This window comes from Zosterops lateralis (assembly GCF_965231275.1).
Source record: "Zosterops lateralis genome assembly, chromosome: 1".
NCBI classification, from domain to species: Eukaryota; Metazoa; Chordata; class Aves; order Passeriformes; family Zosteropidae; genus Zosterops; species Zosterops lateralis.
In genome coordinates, this window is record NC_139762.1 from 61,192,084 (window position 1) to 61,210,593 (window position 18,510).

General features: G+C 37.4%; 1 protein-coding gene across 3 annotated transcripts in view; it reads right to left on the minus strand.

The window, feature by feature from the left end:
- Window positions 1-253: 253 nt before the first annotated feature.
- CDKAL1 (CDKAL1 threonylcarbamoyladenosine tRNA methylthiotransferase) overlaps window positions 254-18,510 on the minus strand; it is a 385,260-nt gene continuing 367,003 nt past the window's right edge. For all 3 annotated transcript variants that reach the window (XM_083860253.1, XM_083860251.1, XM_083860252.1), the window contains one exon: window positions 254-573. In XM_083860253.1, coding sequence (XP_083716379.1) covers window positions 367-573 — 207 coding nt within the window. In that variant the 3' untranslated portion in view covers window positions 254-366. The remainder of the gene's footprint in view (window positions 574-18,510) is intronic.

Here is an 18,510-nt window from a genome sequence, read left to right on the forward strand (position 1 = left end):
AACAATGACCAATATCACTCAATGGAAAGATTCGTTATAAACTTAATGCAATTTTACCTGATACAGCAATTATGAAAAGACTATGTAAAGCAAACATTGCATCATTTCAAAAGAGAAAAAAAAAAGTAAAGATGCAACGAACTCTTCTATCAGCCAAGGATCTCAGGTTTTGACAAGATAGGTCTTCCCACAGCTTATTAATGTTCTCTCCTTTGAATGACAGGAAAGGCAAAGAGTGAGTACAAATTATTGCCCAATTCATATTAGTTTTTTTTTTTTTTTTCTCTTAAAAAAATGTTGGTAAAAGTGTTTCCTTTGAAGATTTTGAACAGCAGTTTCATTGTTTTTATAAAAGCCCCATTCAGTTCACTGTTCTGTTTTCATTCCTCCATAGTAAAGCATAACAAGAACTGCCAGTAGAGCCAGGCTGACAGACAGGATCTTCAGTCCACCTCCTTCTTGTTGCCATGGGAGCTGCAAAGCCATCCAGGAGCTGAGCTGTGTTTTCACTGGGATCTCAGCAGAAGGCTGTGCTTTCCAGTTTGTGCCATTCTGTGGTGAACGTCTGAACTCCTGTAAAGAAATGCACACATTAGACTGAAACTGTTTTATGTCTTTCTGACTGTACACACCAAATACAATCTCTTCTTTATACTGAGGTTCAAATTAATGTCCCTTTCAAGAAAAACAATTCAACCTGCACCGCATCATCATCAGGCCATCAGTTTTTTGTTCAGGAATCTTATAAATGCCATACAAAATCAGTATTTCTAATGAAATTAACTGCCAAATCAATGCAGCTGTTAGCAACAGAAACAAATCTCCACGCCACAGACCTCACTGTCATCAGAGCAGCTGTTTGATGGTTATTTTTTTATTTGTTTTGCTGCCATCTCACTATTTTCCGATTTTTGGCTTCTCCAAAAGAAATGTCTAACCAGTGATAAAGGGGACCACAACACTCAATCCTTTGCACAGCAGGGATCTTCTAAAGTCAATCATCGACTCCTGGTGTGCCAGCTCAGTGGTGCTTGAAAATCCTCCCAAAGGGCTTTTCCTTTCCCCTGACCCTCAGGAGGCAGCTGTGCTAAAACACTCACCTTCTCATTCAGCATATTGAATCCCAGCTCCCTGCTGTGCCTGCCATTACCGTTCCCAACCTGACTGCAAGCTCCAAGATCCCCAAGAATATGATGTCTTTTAACTGCACCACAAGTTACAGATGTTGTGTCACTATTTCAGCAGAAAATCCAAGTGAAAATAATAAAATGCTCTTTTCTCTCACACCCTTGTTCAGTTCAGCATTGTAGATATTCAAAAGGAAAAACATCATCCAGTGAAACTCTGATGACATTTGCAAGAGATGTAAGTGGTAAAGGTGTAATTAAACAGAGGGGTAACGATGCTGCACCGTAAGATTCAATATTTCTTTTGATCATTTCTGTTTTCCTCCCTCTATTTGAATAAGCTCTCAGGAATTCAATTTAGTTCAGCTAGATTTTTAATTGGTTTGAAATTTTCCAGTTTAAAAAATGTTTCTGATTAAACCATTATGTGTTTTCCCCTTTCACATTTTGTATAAAACAAATCAGGGACCCAGAAAGTACCTATCTGGATAATCCTTTATTTCCAAGAAGCTGAAACAGGGACGCATGAAAATACAGACCAGATGCCCGCTCTTTTACCAAACATATTTCTGGGCAAACTCAAAGAAATATCAAAGTTCCAGGAAAGGTGCCTGCCCATGAAAGTGTGACAGCACAATTCAAACCTTCTGTAACTGCCTCCTGTTTTCCATTTCAGCAGTCAGCTCCATTATAGTAATTGTAGAAGGAAAATAATGATTACTACTTGTTAGGTAAGTAAGCATCAAAGGGACAAATGACAGCCTGGAATAAGTGCTATTCTAACAGCTGAGTTATTGCTGACTTAGATCCCAATTCACACAGGCAAAGGGTTACTGATCAAGTGAACTACGAAATGAGGATGACTTCTCACACATGCTGCACCTAGAAGAACATCAACTGGGTAAACAGAGGAAAGGAAACAGGTAAGCACACTGGGATGTAGTTCTCTACAGTGTGGGGCACAGTAACAGCACCATTCCAGAACTTCAATCTATATTGTGCAGAACATGTTAACTTAAACAAAAACTATCATTAAGTTATTAATTACTATCAATTTATAAGGCATCTGAAATTTTAGTACTTGGCCACAGCTATTTTGTCCTCCCAAATCAAAACTGATTAACCTTTGTCAGAAGATTAAACTGGAAAACATACAGGATTAAGGATTTTTTACAAATTAGTCAAAATTATTTTGAAAATTACTCTTTCTAGACATTTATAAAGCCTTTATTTTCTTTGCAGGTCTCACAAACCTCTACTAATGTAAGGAGCCTAATTTATGGTAATGACCTGTTTTTACATGTATTGTTGGTACCTTAACACTAAGGCTAAAGTGATTTAAAGGAATGGATAAGGCTGTAAAAATATCAGTTCAACTAAAGTCTTATTTCTTCTGATACTTATTTTTCACTGATTCATGACCTAAAATTTGTCTGACTACAAGCACTCTATTGACTCCTAATTAAATATTTCTACACTGCATGATAAAAGCCATAGTTATTTAGTCATACAAGACAAGATGCTATCCCTTGGCAAACAGATAAAAAGGGCCAGAACCTCATAAATTATGTTGGACCTTCTCCTCAGTGCTCCTCTTCATGCTCAGCTTCAGTTCCTATCCACATGTCTCAGGAAGACTAGGGACAGCCAGCAAAATGCCCTGAACACAAATTACAAGCTGTAAAATGTTTTGAGATACTTTTATGTTTTCCCCTTCACTAACAGTTAAGCACATCAGTGTTTCATGCATTCAATCATGTTTCTGCAACTTAGTTTACAGTAGTGGTTTCACTGGCATTTCATTTACGTTATGCAGTTTTTCTGTTTTCCAACACAAAATCAAAGAGTTTCATCTTGCTGGTATAATTTTGATCATACATAGCCTATACTGCTTTTTTTTTACCATACTGTTTTCTTACACCTCTACTGCAACATGCACTGCATATGCATTAGGTAGTGCTGCATACTGCTAGTAGGACAGAATGGCACAAGAGATTTTAGCAAGGTTTAGAAAGTTCCAGTGGTGATGAACACTGCTAGGGAGTTATCCTAGTAACATTTCATCTAAGTCAGCCTGTACAGCTGTGAAATCTGTTTTTTTCCTTACTTCACCGTATTTCCAATAAATGAGATGATCATACTGATACACTAAACCCATTTTTTGTTTTCTTTCAGTAGAAAGACAAAAATGTATCGATTTGCAAACTGAAGTGACTCTTTTCTTAATGACCTATATCACAGCTTACCACTTAAACATGCTGTGTTTCTGTTTGATCATGTCCATCTCTTCAGGTGATCCTGCCAAATATTCCATTTCAAGGAAAGTAAAGAGTGAATTCATCAGATCCATGTTTTCTAAACACTATTCTCTAGTTTGGCCCACAGTTCTGCCTGACACATGAGTAATACCATAGGCTTCCACAAAAATTTCCTTTATTATCATCACAGAATATACATTTGTTTAAAAAAAAAAAAAAAGTACATCTGGCTCCCTGTGACTGAAAGGCTCTGGTAGAAAATAATAGTCTTTTTGTCCCCATCCTGAAATTCATACAGAGCTTTTAAACCCACAATAATCACTCAGAGACACCTGCAGGTGGATGCCTCTTCCCCAGAGTCTGTTGTGCAGCTCAGTAGGAGATGGCACAAATTCCCCAGTGTGAAGAGGAGCTCTGCTAAAGGGACCGTGTCACTGCACCCTCTCCCTCCTGAGTAAGGGCTGAGTGGCCCTTGCCACACAGGACAACAGTGAAGGGTCTATCAAGAATATAAGCAGTTCTTCCAGACACACAAGTATCATACAAACAGCTGTGTTAGTGAAAAACACTGTATATATAAATTATTTGCACTTTTGGTGTAAAAAAACCTTGGTGGAGGTAAAGATCTCATTTTTTGAACTAGCATTTGCACTAGTCCACTCTCCATGCTCTCACTTAATAGAAGAATTAATTCTGAACAATCCTTATTTGTATCTCTGTCTCTAGATACAATATTCACAGTGCATTAGCTTTCCAAGAAAATCTTTAAGTAATTTCCGTAATGTTCTGAAGTGATATAGAAATTGTATTTACCACATACAATCATTAGTCAGAGTGCAACAGTTCCTTAAGCTGAGCTCAGAAATCACACTTTTGTAGCTGCAAGAGTTAGAAAGATTACCATAATGATTCATTTCAGAGGAATTTAGAACTAAATTCAAAGCCTCTTTTAACAAAAAAAATGCTTGGAGGAAGCCCTAAGGTAAAAAAGTTTCAAAAATATGTGTTTATACTAGTTTCAGTCTTGATAGGCCACAAACTCCTTGGTAGACTTGTTAAGCATTGCTCTCACTAAATAGGACCACAATGAAGGAAAAGTGCTCTTACTCTTTAAAACTATTAATCAAAAGGAAAGGAGGAAGGGAAATTACCAAACTGAAATGCAAAGACAGAGACTTTGAGGAAAGCATCTTGTATTTCCATGGAGGCAACCTTTCATCTTGTTTTGGCAGTCACAAAGTAAACACAAGACTTTGCTAATAAGGTATAATATAAATTATTAAATCTTCTAGTGTATGATCAAATGCATTTCAGATTATTTTTTGAATAATTCTGCCTTGACGACTGCCAGGAGTAATATATTTTGTGTACTCTTGCACAGACCCATTGATTGCTGTCTTTCTGAAACTCCACTCCCAGATTAAACCACCGTGCATGAAAGAAATATATAATCACATCAAACCCTAAGATTTGGCATCTGTCGATCATAGCCCAGCTTTTTGTAAGATCTCACTTCATGTTAGTCAACAAAGACATAAGAGAAACTCTTTAGCTCTGAGCTGAGATTTTAATAGATTCAAAACATTTCTTACATGCAAATTTCTTTTATGGCTCAGGGGCACTGTTAGAGCTTGAAGTGTTAGCTAACTGCTGTGAAAAACTACTTGACTGAGCATATCTCAAGATAAATTAGACTTCTGAATTTTTTAGCCCAACCAAGTACATCACACACTTGTACTACTGGCTTTAAAAATATGGACTTTTACATAATCATGCACAACAAGCCTGTGTGACAAATTTAAAGAAAACATGTTAAAATATGCATTACATATCCTGCTGCACTATTTGAAACTCTGGGCTATTACACTTTAAAGGCATTTTTCAGATTTAAAAAAACAAACAGTTACTGAAGGTGACACAGATTACACATCCAAAAAATATGTAAATTGAGTTTTATTGAATGCTTATGAAAGATACATTTAGTTCTGTAGGTATTAAGAGAACTTCTTTGATTTATTACTTTAAAAAATCTACCAGCTTTATGCAGATGTGGAATACTGATCTTAAATTACAAAATGAGTGGCACAGAAAATATTTTTTCCTAATGAAAATAACACGGTAATTCCTACAGGATGCATCCCTGCCATCATGTATTCCGATGAATGCCCAGTACAATGCTGTTAAAAGAAAATGCTGTCTACAAGCATCCTTGTGTCAGATGTTATCAGCTGTGCTGCATTCCTAGGAATTCACTGATTCCCAACACACAGAGTTTACTTACCCATTTTAAAAAGTGCGAAACCTTGAGGGAAAAAAAAAGCAGCCATGTCCTTTAGCAAAGGAATTTTGTATCTTTTTGGGCTTTGAAAACATCCAATGATGGAGACCACAACCTCCCCTGCTGGAGCCCACTCGTGGGGAAAATGCTTCTCTTGACATCCATCTGAACCTCTTATTTCAGTTCAGGCCCAGTGTCTCATCCTCCCACGTGTGCCAACGGCAGGCACTTGGCTCAGTCTTGTCAGGGAGCTCTGTGCAGGCACTGGGAAGCCTCAGCTGGGCTCTCCTGAAGCCACCACCCCTTCTCCAGCCCTCAACAAGCCTGGTGCCTCAGCCTGAGCAACTCTGTGACACAAATCTGAACTCATTACAGTTCCCAGCTCCTAATTTACATCAAGATCATTACAAATTACCTCGTCAAAGCAGGTCAGAAATACTCCTAGACATTGGACCACGGTCAGATGCAACTATGCAGGTAAAAATGGGAGGCTATAGAGATTGACTGACCTTAAGCTCCTTTGTATTAAATCTGACAGTTCCTTCCAGCTGTCATCCTTTATGGAGACCATATTTACTAGGGCCTTCCCTGACCTGCACAGCAAGTAAGCAAAATTTGTGTTCTTTCCAGTAACACCTGCATGATCTGTCTGATTCCTTTGATCAGCACAGAAAAAACAACTTTGCTCACTACTCTACTTTAACCTTGTTTACTACTACAATAATCTCTCATGTCCATTCTCTTTTCCTTCTACTTCTCATTTCTCTCATGCATCATCTGACCATGCAGCCTCTCAAATAAACAAAGGCAGAGATGCCACTAGGAACACAAATTTGTAATGTCATGTCATACAGACACACATCTGGAACTTCCTCCTCCTACATTAACATTAAATTCATATTTTAATATTCCTATTATAGAGTATAAAGTGAATTAATTTTCTCTCTGTAAATTCCCACCATTACTGTATGGCTGCATTTGTGTTTTTCTTGGCAGACATCTCCCTGCTCTCTGCCATATTCTCACCTAAGAGTAGGCCTGTGCCTACTTAGTTCTTTTTCCTCCCCCAGTCTTTCAGATTATTTCCTCAATCAGCCCTCAAAATTCACAAAGCACTTAGATGCTAGACAGAAGACTGAGCAACTGGGACTTATTAAATAACTGTGATGCACACTTTGAGGAGGAAGGGAACAACCAAAAAGCTCAACTAACACAAAAAAACAAAACAAAACAAAACAAAACAAAACAAAACAAACAAACAAACAAACAAACAAAACAACAAAAAAACACCAAGAGAAACAACCAACTTAGAAAACACAAGCCAAAAACCACCTCCAAAATGTTTAAAACACAGTCTTGTGCTGTTTTTCATCATACCCACTTGTTTTAGCCTGTTTCTTTATATTTACCCATAAATGTTTCATCCAGGACTTGACTCTTTTTTTACATATTTGTATTTTGTGCTGTTATCAAACTTAGTGATTCAGTATTATTCCACTACACAAACAATGCACTATCAAAATAACCTGTCATCAAGGTCAGACACAACATCTTTAAAAAAATAGTGTGATGCCTGGATTCTGAGATTTATTTTTCCAGAATAAGGTGTGTGGGGTGTCAATCACTATGACAGAATCAAAGGACATGACAGCCAGCATTCCAGCCAGCACCTGCAACTACAACAGGACTGAGAGATCATCTAAACAGAAAAAGTTTGCAATTCAAAAATCAGTCACCCAAGCAATTACTAGAAATGAAGAATGAACACAGCAGCACAATGTGGACAAATTCAGGATGGGGTTCTGTCACTATTTATCTCTCTGTGCATAGGACAGTTTTATGAAGGAGATGGCAGGTACTTGCTCTGGGCACTTATCTGGTAATTAGCTGGCTAACAGGCAAATCTGTTTCCTAGAGATCACCAGCACAAGCTTCATGGCTTTGAAAATACATTACAGTGAATCACTGAATGTACATTAACTTGTAGTAACACTAGATATCATTTCTCAGTGTGCATACCATGGCCTGTCTTATTAGATACAGTTCCATAGGATTCCAGCTTGCTCTTTCTTTAAAAGATCACTTAGATTTTTTATAGGGTTCTTTTGGGGGGGGGTGTTTTTTTTTTTGTTTTTTTTTTTTTTTTTAATAAAAGAATTTTAAGGCTATGTTTATAATACAACAATTTTCCCAGTTTATTTTGTTGGATGATAAAAGAATGACAGCATGTGAATGTACAAAGACTGCTCTACAAATGAGAATAGTAAATGAAATATGTTATACTTTTTCTACAGCACAAGCTTTCAGAGACCATCACCTTTTTGCTTCCCTTTTAAATCTTGAAACAACAGTGACAATTATGTGGAGGTCAATGGTAGCTACAGGCAAAGACACAAAAGGTTTCCATCAGAAAGAGTATCCCAGTAAAATGAATAGCTAAATCTGAAGATGTATATTCATGTCACAAGAACTACCAATATAACTGAAGGATATTCACATATCAACAGTGAAATGAGTAATACTGCTTTTACTCAAGGGACATTGTCTCACAAAATCAGGTAAGATTTTGAAGATCTTTCAGATAGAGCAAAGTAGAATAAACTGATATATGTACATATTCTTGGCTGAAGCCTTCCCCTTAATCCTAGAATATGTCATAATCCTGAATTTATAGTGTTTTCATTTCTTCCTACAGAACCAACCATTAAAATGGGATGTTCCACAGAGACTTATATAATACAACAACCTCAGAGACAAAGGATACAGCCCTTCTTACACTTCAATGTCCTGGATAATAAATATGGTTTAAAAAGAGCATTTTAAATACTTTGCAATGATACTAGGTTCCAGAGCTCCAAATTTCATTTTAGTAGGTATCTGTGGGATCTACATGCCTCCCTCATTTTACAGGGAGAAAAAATAAAAAAGATTAAGTGTCTCGACTGCCACAATGCAAGTCAGCAATCAGGTCTCTACAATTCCTGTCTCAGATTCCAGCTGCCACCAGAAGACAACATAGCCTGTAAAATCTTTTATGTCTGTCAAGTCTAAGTTTTAAAACCATTTTCTTAAAGCTAGGCAATGCCTTAATATGCAGTCTCCTGACAATTTCTCTTACATTTATTTTCAGACTTTTCTGTCTAGGATTAAACACCTCCAGCTCCTGGGAGTGCAGATGCTCACCAAGCACAGCTGGAAGCAGACCTTGGCAAAAAGAGGCATTTCATGTAAGCCTAAAATTTAACACTTAATACGGTGTGACTGATCTTGACCAACTTTGTGGGTTCAGTGATAATACAAAGGTTTTCTTTTCACATTGCCATGGCCTCTTTCCTTTAAGTATCCTTAGTTGTTTTAGGAGGTCTCCCACAGTGCCAGTTAGCATACTTTGAGCACCTGAGGGAGTGTCTGGAAATCTGTGTCTCCTTTTTAATTTCACACTCAGTCAAGTTCAGCTGCAGTTAATGGAGGGCTCTCTCATGGAAACATCAAACAATGGTTACTTTCTGTGATTAGCAAGCCTAACTGCTCTAACACAATCTCTCTATCCCCAGTCACCACAAATGATTCGTCAGCCCTTCCCCACAAGAAAGATTACATGAGAAAAACCTTTCTTGGCTTGCAGTGTATTTTATGCTAGATAATCATGATAGCACCTTGGCACCCTGTCTAAGACATCAAAGAGCAGTAAGTATCCAATCTGCAGGCTGGAACGAATATCTACCCTCAGGAGAGACTTCGTATCATTCACAGGGTGGTCTAACCAAACTTCTGCAGTTGTACAGGACTGAAGTGCCTCAGCAGAGACTTGCACCCTGTCAGGCTCAAATACTGACCATTTATACCCACTGGACTTCAGTCTTCTCCCACATGGGTGTTACACACTGTGCTCTATCAGGTTGTGTCTGATAATTCCAAGGATTCATAATGAGAAATTCAGTTCTTCTGGAATTAACTGAAGCAAAATTTGCTAATTTCCTCTTTTTCTTTGATATATCATCCCCTGGAGTTGTCTTAAATGCTAAAAAGTCAACACTGCAGCTTGCTTGAATACATGCTACAAAATTTTTATGATTTTTAAGTATCTATTTTCAAGCATCTTTAACTGGCCATGATCAATTTTATTCTTCAGACTAACCTTCTAGCAGATACTTTAGACATCTGTCCTATCTTTATCTGTGAAATGGGAAGACAAAAGCTGCATTTCAGGAGAATAATGTAAACATAAACTTATAACTGTTTCTGAAGCACTCAGAAATTTAGTTATGGGGGTCACAGGAAAGGTTAGAAAGAAATAAGTAACTCCCTTGAAAGAGGGGTTTAAAAAGCATGTAACAACACTAATACTACATGATAATGAAGAGGAAAAATATCTAACACTAATTTATCAAATTGGACACTAGGAATTTATTTTTTTTTACCCAAAAGGTTGTCAAACACTGGAACAGGTTGCCCAGGGAAGTGGCTGAGTCACTGTCCCAGCAGGTATTTAGAAGACATGTGGATGTGGCACTTGGGGCCATGGTTCAGTGGTGGACTTGGAAGTGTTGGGTTAGTGAGTGATTGGACTTGGTGATTTGTAAGGTCTTTTCCAACCTAAAAGATTCTGATATTAAAGGAATAGTCTCAGCTCTTTGCACAAAAAATTTGCACATGGACATGTGTGAAACTATTGCATAAGCACCTAATAAAAGACTAAAATACAGTACAGCTGGCATTTATACAGAAATGAGGATTGCTAAACATTCCTCTATTTAGAAAAGGCTACTGGTCTGTGAGAATACAGCCTGTAATATTTTAATATAGCTTTCTTTCATGTTTTGCTCTTGCTTTTGTCTCTAGGTGAGTACAAGTATTGATAGCAATTGACTCCTGCACAAGTGGTGTCCTCCAAATCATTTCAGTGTCTCTGTCTATCCCAGTAACTTTTGAACCTACTCACTTCAACAGCGGGAGAACACCAAGGGCTGGTAAAAAAAACCCTTGCCCAAATCTAAATCAGTGCTCCTGCTGAGGGAAAGGCCAGACCACAGCCTCAATGATCTATTTTATGCCACCACCCTGCTGATCAACCTGTACTCCTGAAACTCCAAATCACATGTGGTAGCTACACAAATCAGGAGAAGTTACTATAAAGTGAGATAAATACAAATAAAACAGAGCATGACCTGAAAGTGGCAAACATATACCAGGTGTCTACAGGGGTGAGAAATGCAAGCCCACAGGATGACAACTGTGGGGCTTAATGTAGTCTTTAACAAATTGATGGGTTTGGATTTTAAAATGTTTCATGTCTCCATACTAAAGCTTAACAGCACTACAACAGTTTTCTTTTATCACACAAGATACTCCCCCAAGTATAATTCATTCCTTTCCAGCTCTTAAGAGCTGCACATCTGGCTTTCCCCTGTGGTTCTGTGACAAAATCTGATTATACTACAGAATCTTAAGCACTCCTCACTGAAAAAATAATGAACTAACATTTCTTTGGACAAAAGACACATGAGCTGAAAAAGGAAAAGAATTCCTGTCATTCTAAGCACTACTTCCATCATTTCGCCAAATTAAAGTTCTTGTGTTTTGAAAAAAATATCTGTTTCAGAAATGGATATTCACAGCTGTCCTTTTTGTATGATAATTATGTTATCTGCACTTATCAGAGATTTTGTATGTGAGAATTGCAAAATAGTTTCCATACGGATAAGATAAATCACAGTCACACTGACTGAAATGACTTAACAATCACATGTGAAGTCATGTCAAAACAAGGATGAGAATTTAAAAAAAAAATCCTCTAGTCCTGATAACAGGACTCTTTCCTCAGGACCAGAAATCCATCTGGTCGATATTATGCATAGGTAGTTTTTGCAGCTATGTGATTTTTTTGACAAAAAGAGCCTGAGTGTACTGCCTACACATTTTTGTTCCATCAAAAGTACTTTCACAAACATTTCCAAGCCACTCCAATCCAAAATGGAGCATTTGTTCAAATTCTGTCCCAGTACACATATATAGGTATGAAGAAGGATCCATAAATTTGAAAGCCAAGACATTTAGTGAAGAATTTTCTTACACAAACTTACTTCAAAGACCCCCTCAATATACTGAGACTAAAGAAAAATAATAGTAATTTCCACGGGGCTTCTTCTTTTTGGTTTGCATTTGACATCTGGCTCTCTAAGCCAGCCAGGTTTCATTCCTTTCTCTATTTATCAATCACACATCCATCTCGGGTTGTAGCACTTGGGTGGTCAAACCTTTTTGAGAGCTCACATAGGCCTAGACTGCCATGCCTTGCCAATCAACCAGCCAGACAGAAATGCATCATGTAATTAATAGCCACGAGCTCTCCTGCTCCACACATCACATATGCTCCCACACACATGACACTGACCTGGCAGCCCTTGGGAAAGAGGGTATTGGATAACACCAAATGAGCCAGGTCAACTCTTTAGGTTGTCCCACACCAGAGGCCATTTCTGCCCTGGAACAGACAATGCTCACACGTGTGGAGAAGGCTTCTTTACAGGCCAAGTCTCACAAAACAGTGTTTCTACTGGTAAGACCAGGTAAAAAGGCAAAATAAAAACTGTCCTAAAGAAGACATTGATAGCACAGTAAAATCAACACTCATTTGCTGACTTAAGTTGAGCCAGAAATTTGGGATTAACTATTTTCTTATGGGCTGATGAGCTATCTAGATCGAAAATGGTCTACCTTTGGGTCCTTAATTATTCTGTGTGATTACCATCACCAGAACAACTAAAAATGTACATTTCTTCTAGAAAAATATTTATAAACATTTTAAAATGTATGCTTTTAATTTATAAATGATTTGTCAGCCCTTTTCCACAATATAGAATGAGAAAAATCCATATCCTTTCTTTCATACCATGGTGGCATTAATGAATGTGTAGAATAACTTTGGTTTCTAACTGCATTCTAATTAAAAATTACTTCATGCCAGTGCTTGTTAACTTAGTGATTAAAAGCTGAAGCACCACTGCAGTACAAACATTTTCCTCATCATAATTCCAGTTTTTTATAATATCTAGAACAGAAGAAATATGTCCTAGATCATGATTTTATTACTACACCACATCTTGGTGTTGTGATCCTGACTCGAGGAAAAGAAATGAAAGTAAATATGCTGGAATTTTAACAACCCATGGGCTTGAGTTTCAAGCACAGAAAAGCTGTGCTTGCAGCCCTCTGACTCTTTTGGAACCTCAAAACATAAACTGTTTCTGATGCCAACCTGCAAATCTGCTTTGAGTCAACTCCCTGAGAAAATGATGAACAATCTTTGGAATATGTTGTAATGAAAAAGAAAGGCTTAACACCTAAAAGACCCTGCAAACAGATGTAGCTCCAATTTTACCTTAGTGGGAACATGTATGGGATTTGAGCTATCCCTACCACACCACCACCATAACCTTTCATGCTAACCTGACGAGATCTTTCAGTGCAGAATTCCTTCATCCCAGTGCTGGATGAGACAATTACAACAGACCCAGTTGTAATTTCTGGCATTAGAATAAATCAGTGGAAAATCTTTTTGCATTTTTAAGAAGGGTTCCAAGGTCTGAAATAATAAACTGTAGGTGGGGTACTCTTCAAGTAATTTAAATACACAATGGGAAGTAGTCAGAGGAAGGTTATCCACAACCACAAGTAAAGCTGTTTTTAACAAAGTACTTAAATAACCAGTAATTTTTGTGTTTCTTTTACTTAATGGTCTTTGATAAAGCCCACAGGAACAGCTTGATTAGGAACTAGCTAACAAAAAAGAACTGATCCTAAAGCTCAGTTTAGGAGTCAAGCCCCATGAAAATTCATAGGCACTGAGCCAAGTTCCTTAAAGAGGGAACGCAAATTTTTACAGTGATTATTACCCCTGTAGTTTGAGAAGACTCCCTTAAAAAATATCTTAGTGGGAGAGATTGTAGTAGGAGGGCAAGGGTTTATTTCTATTGTTGTTTGGTCCAGTAAAACTGCAGCAACATGCTTTAATAGCTAAGGGCATGATAAAGGATCTGGAGGGAATGTTAAACTTGATATGGAATACAGCCTGCACAAACACAAAGTTACTGTACGTGACCTCTGAATAAGCACCAGTTTCTAAGCTGGCTTAGATGCTATAACATTCTGTGGACTGTCTTTGAGCACACAATCATTCTAATGTGTTCAACAGTCACCATAAGTTCTTTGGATATTCTAGAATAGTTAGGAGTATATCCTTGGTGGACTAAATTTAAGGCTGTGAATTTCACATCCACTTCACTGAAGTATAGTGTTTGAATATTTTAAGATACCTTTTTTTCCAACATGGCCATCAAATGGAACTTATTACTCAAATGCAATGTAATTTCAGTAAAAGACATAGCCCCTGCAAACGTGTCTTTGAATTTTTATATGAAGACATCTTCCCCCATTATGATTTAGTAGTGACAAAACCTTACAAAATTTATTTTTTTTACTGCAAAGCCTTTTCTTCTTTTTCTTACACTTTTTCTTATCTTATTGCCCTTGACACTACAAAATTAAAAACAAAAATCTCTTATCTCTAATAAATCTCTTATAAGTATATTAAAAGAACAAACATAAATCACTATGTCCAAATATTATAAAAGTCTGTCTGGGAAATTATGATTAAAAATGTATCTAGGTATCCTACTATAACTCACAATTAATCCTAATATTGCAGAGCAGTTCAATGTTTGTTCAATAGATTTGCCAGAATAAAAAAATAAGTTACTTGCAAAATTTATATATATCATAGCAATTCTCATTATCATAAAGGGAATAAGCAAGAACACAAAGGATGATTATTAGACTATTAGAAATCCATTAATCTACTCAGAATCTAATAAAGATTTTGAACATGTAATTATATTAAAGGATACAGAACATGGCAGTTTACCTTTAACATGGTTTGGTAGTTTTTTTGAAATGAGCTACACTTTTAAAACAGTTTTTAGTTTAAAAAATAGCTTAATCTCCTGACTGTAATTTTTATTGCTCTTCAAAACAATCTCAAAGGTAATGAATCATCTCACTTCAATGGTTTTGGCTACAACTACATTTCTAAAAGGCGGATGTTCAACATTCCAGAAATTTGTATGTGTGAATTCAAACCTCCTACTGACCTTTCATTTGGGGATGGGAAAAGCTGTATCATGAGCCACATGTGCCTTTTTTGTGCTGTCCCTTTCAAGTATTCATGTAGAAAGACTATTTTAATTACAGCTTCAACAAAGGAGGAACACATAAAAATAACATCCACTCAAGATATAAATATCTCATGCCTCTGACTGTATTTGCTCAGAGGGAAAGGAGAGACAGGGAAGGAATGGAGAGAGAAACACTGAAGTGTGCTTTTTTGTGATCTCAGGAGTACTAATAAAAAGAAAAGGGATGGCTAGGTACTGCTGGCAGAGATAAAATGTACACATGGGCTGAATATCCTTTACCTATCTTTGTATTAAAGTCTACTGGAGAGGTATAAAATACAACCTATGATCATTTTTGTGGATTGGATGTATGTTCCAAAACAACATAAAAATTGAGAAAAGTTGTGGCTGCTATATTTTTGTCCTGAAAGCCAATTAAAACTTACTGAACATTGCTATATTTATAATATATAAACTATATAATATATAAACAATATAATATATAAACAATAAGGGATTACCCAAACCAAGCACTATTTAATTTTTCCCAAATAGTGTGTTTTATAGAGATCTGATGGAAAATAAAAAATATTTTAAAAGGACCTCCTAAATACTACAGGGAGTATCAAGTAGTTAAAATTACCATGGCCACACATTTCCCTATGCTAACAGAGAGCAGAACCCACTCACTGATCTTGCAGTGCAGCGTCAGCAGATTGAGTACTAGAAATAATACACAAAAATAGCAGAACTATTTTAGCACTTAAGAGTTTTACTTTTGGAGGCAGAAGCGGTAGAACATTTCCATTTAACCTTTGCTTATTCCCCAGAAAATTACTTAGAGTTGAATCCTCCCAGCCATTACTATTTCCATTTATTGCATGAACTGCACAGGATTAACATAATTATGTAATTTAAGTGATTAAACAGTGACATTCAGCAAAATAACACTGTCTGTTGAGGAAATTAAAAGTAAATAAATTCAAGTTTAGATCTTTTCACCTGAAATGGACTGTGGTGAGCATTTGTTTGAAAAGGGTCTACGTTGTATGTGTTGTTTCAGCTGAGCTTTGATCACTGTAGTTGAAATTCAGCCCTGCCACAGGGATGGGCAGAAAGACAACATGTCCATTAAATTAAAGACACCAGGATAAAACTACTTTGTGAAGGTCTTATGCTGGCTCTTGGGTTTGCTGTCTTATATCACCTCCGTGTATTTTAGGCCTCTAAGCAGGGCAGAGAAATGTGTTGGATCAACACACTTGCGCTACCTTCTGTTCCAATTTGCAAGTCATCAAATGGCTAAATTTAAATGTTCATGGACTTACAGCATATAAGGCTAGAAACAAAGAAGTCACCCAGCCCATACCCAGGACCCAAGGTGACTGATTTACATTTACAAGTCTTTGTCACAGACATTGGCTAAGTATGTTCCTAAAGATCAGCATTGATTAGAATTCCCCAACCACTACCTGAGATTCAAAGCAGTATTTATCTAAATCCAGAAAGAAGAATTTACTCTGCCTATAAAAAGGACTCAACTGCAAGTTTCAAATTTTAAGCCAAGAAATGGGCATTCAAGCAGAAGAAAAATTCAAATCAACTCAATTTCTCAAATAGACAAAGCCAACACAGCACACATATAATGTGTAGATCATGAAAATCAGCATCTAAGAAACAGCACATGACAATTTTTCAGGAAATAATTAGACATTCGAAGGTCCTTTTAAAAAACATTCATAGGTGGCAATAAGCTCTGCTCTTCAAAAGGAAATACATCTCTTATTACATTAAATGTATAGAGACCTTCATGAAATAATTGAAGAAAAAAGTAAGAGAAAAGGATTAATTAGGAAGGATTTTACACCATCTTTTATGACCTCTATTTACAACTAGCAGGTAATACAAGTAACACATTAAATTAAACAGATTAACACATGCAAAAGCCCTAAGTACTTGTATGCTTTACCCAACAATCAGAGAATTGTTGAATCATAGAATGATTTGTGTTGGAAGGGACCGTAAAGGTCATCTGTTTCCACTTCCTCTGCCGTGGGCAGTGACACCTTCCACTAAACCAGGTTGCTCAAAGCTCCATCCAAACCTGGCCCTGAACACCTCTAGAGATGGGACATCCACAGTTTCTCTGGGCAACCTGTTCCAGTGCCTTGTTCCCTCACAGTACAGATTTTTTTCTGCATATCTAATCTCTTTTCGTTTGAATGCATTCTCCCTTGTCTGTCACTACCTGCTCATGTAAAAAGTCCCTCTCCATCTTTGTTGCAGATTTCCTTCAGATACTAGAAGGCTACTATTAGGTTAACCCAAAGTTTCCTTCTTTCCAGGCTGAACAAACTCAGTTCTCCCAGCCTTTCCTCATAGGAGAGGTGCTTCATCCCTCTGATCATCTTGCTGGCTTCCTCTGCACTTGCTCCAGCAGATCCATGTCCCTCCTGTGCTGAGGACCCCAGAGCTGGATGCAGCACCCCAGGTGGAGTCTCACCAGAGCAGAGCAGAGGGGCAGAACCCCCTTCCTCTCCCTGCTGGTGACATTGCTTTGGATGCAACCCAGGATGATCCTGGCCTTCTGGCTGAGTGCACATTGCCAGGTCATGTCCAGCCTCTCATGCACCAAGTCCTTCTCAGCAGGGCTGCTCTCCATCTGTTCATTCCTCAGCCTGTGTTCATACCAGGGATTGCCCTGCAGCACCTTGCACTTGGTCTTGTTAAACATCATGATCCCACGGGCCCAGTCCTCGAGCCTGTCCAAGTCCCTCTGGATGGCATTCCATCCTTCAGGTGCAACAACTGCACCGCTCAGCTTGGTGTCACAAAAAAAGTGTCAAAGTGGGAGACAGTTCAACTGAGCTAACAAAAGGTATGTTCCTAAGAATGCAAGAGCACCAAGTAGTGCATCGTATTTTCATAAATCATTACTTGAAATTGATTTTACATAGAAAATGTTCCTTTTTTTGTATGTATGTTTCTCTTTAATAGAAACCTCTCCACATTTCTCAAATTGCCCTTTCTTGGACTCTGTGATACAAAGATCCCTTTGCAAAGTAGCCTTCTGAGAGAGGTAAAAAATTATAGTCTAGACTAGTTTATCCTTCTTCTTTGAAAATTCCAGTCTTTCATTAGCATTTCTCATACTTTCTACAGTTTCTATAATTTTATGAAAGAATTGCTCTACTCACACCTCTATGCCATTTTTTGATCTAAAATTTGCTTCCTCATTCTCTTTTTGCCCTAAATCTCTAATCTCTAGTTCCTGTTAAGGAAGTAAATTTTCCACCACTTTGAAACTCCAGCACATGCAAAAACTCTGCTTATTAATTAAACTCGCATCTTCCACATTTCCTTCCAAGTCCTTGAAGGAAGTTTCCAATACAGAGATCTTAATTCTGACATGCTTTCTTTCATTTCTGTTCCAGCAGAAGGTATTTTCTTCCCCCTTCTCCATTTTATTTTGCCTGCAAGTGAAGCACCCTTTCTACCTGAGATCAGAGAGTTTCCTTTAAGCTATGCTTTGTTGAATTTTCTTTCTGGCAGGCTATAAAAAAGTGTTTGATATATGCATCTTTCCTGTTTCTTAATATCAGAAAAAAGGCTGGGTGATGTTTAAAGGTCATCTTTTGCTCATGTAACTAGAAAATATTTGTGGCTAACTGGAA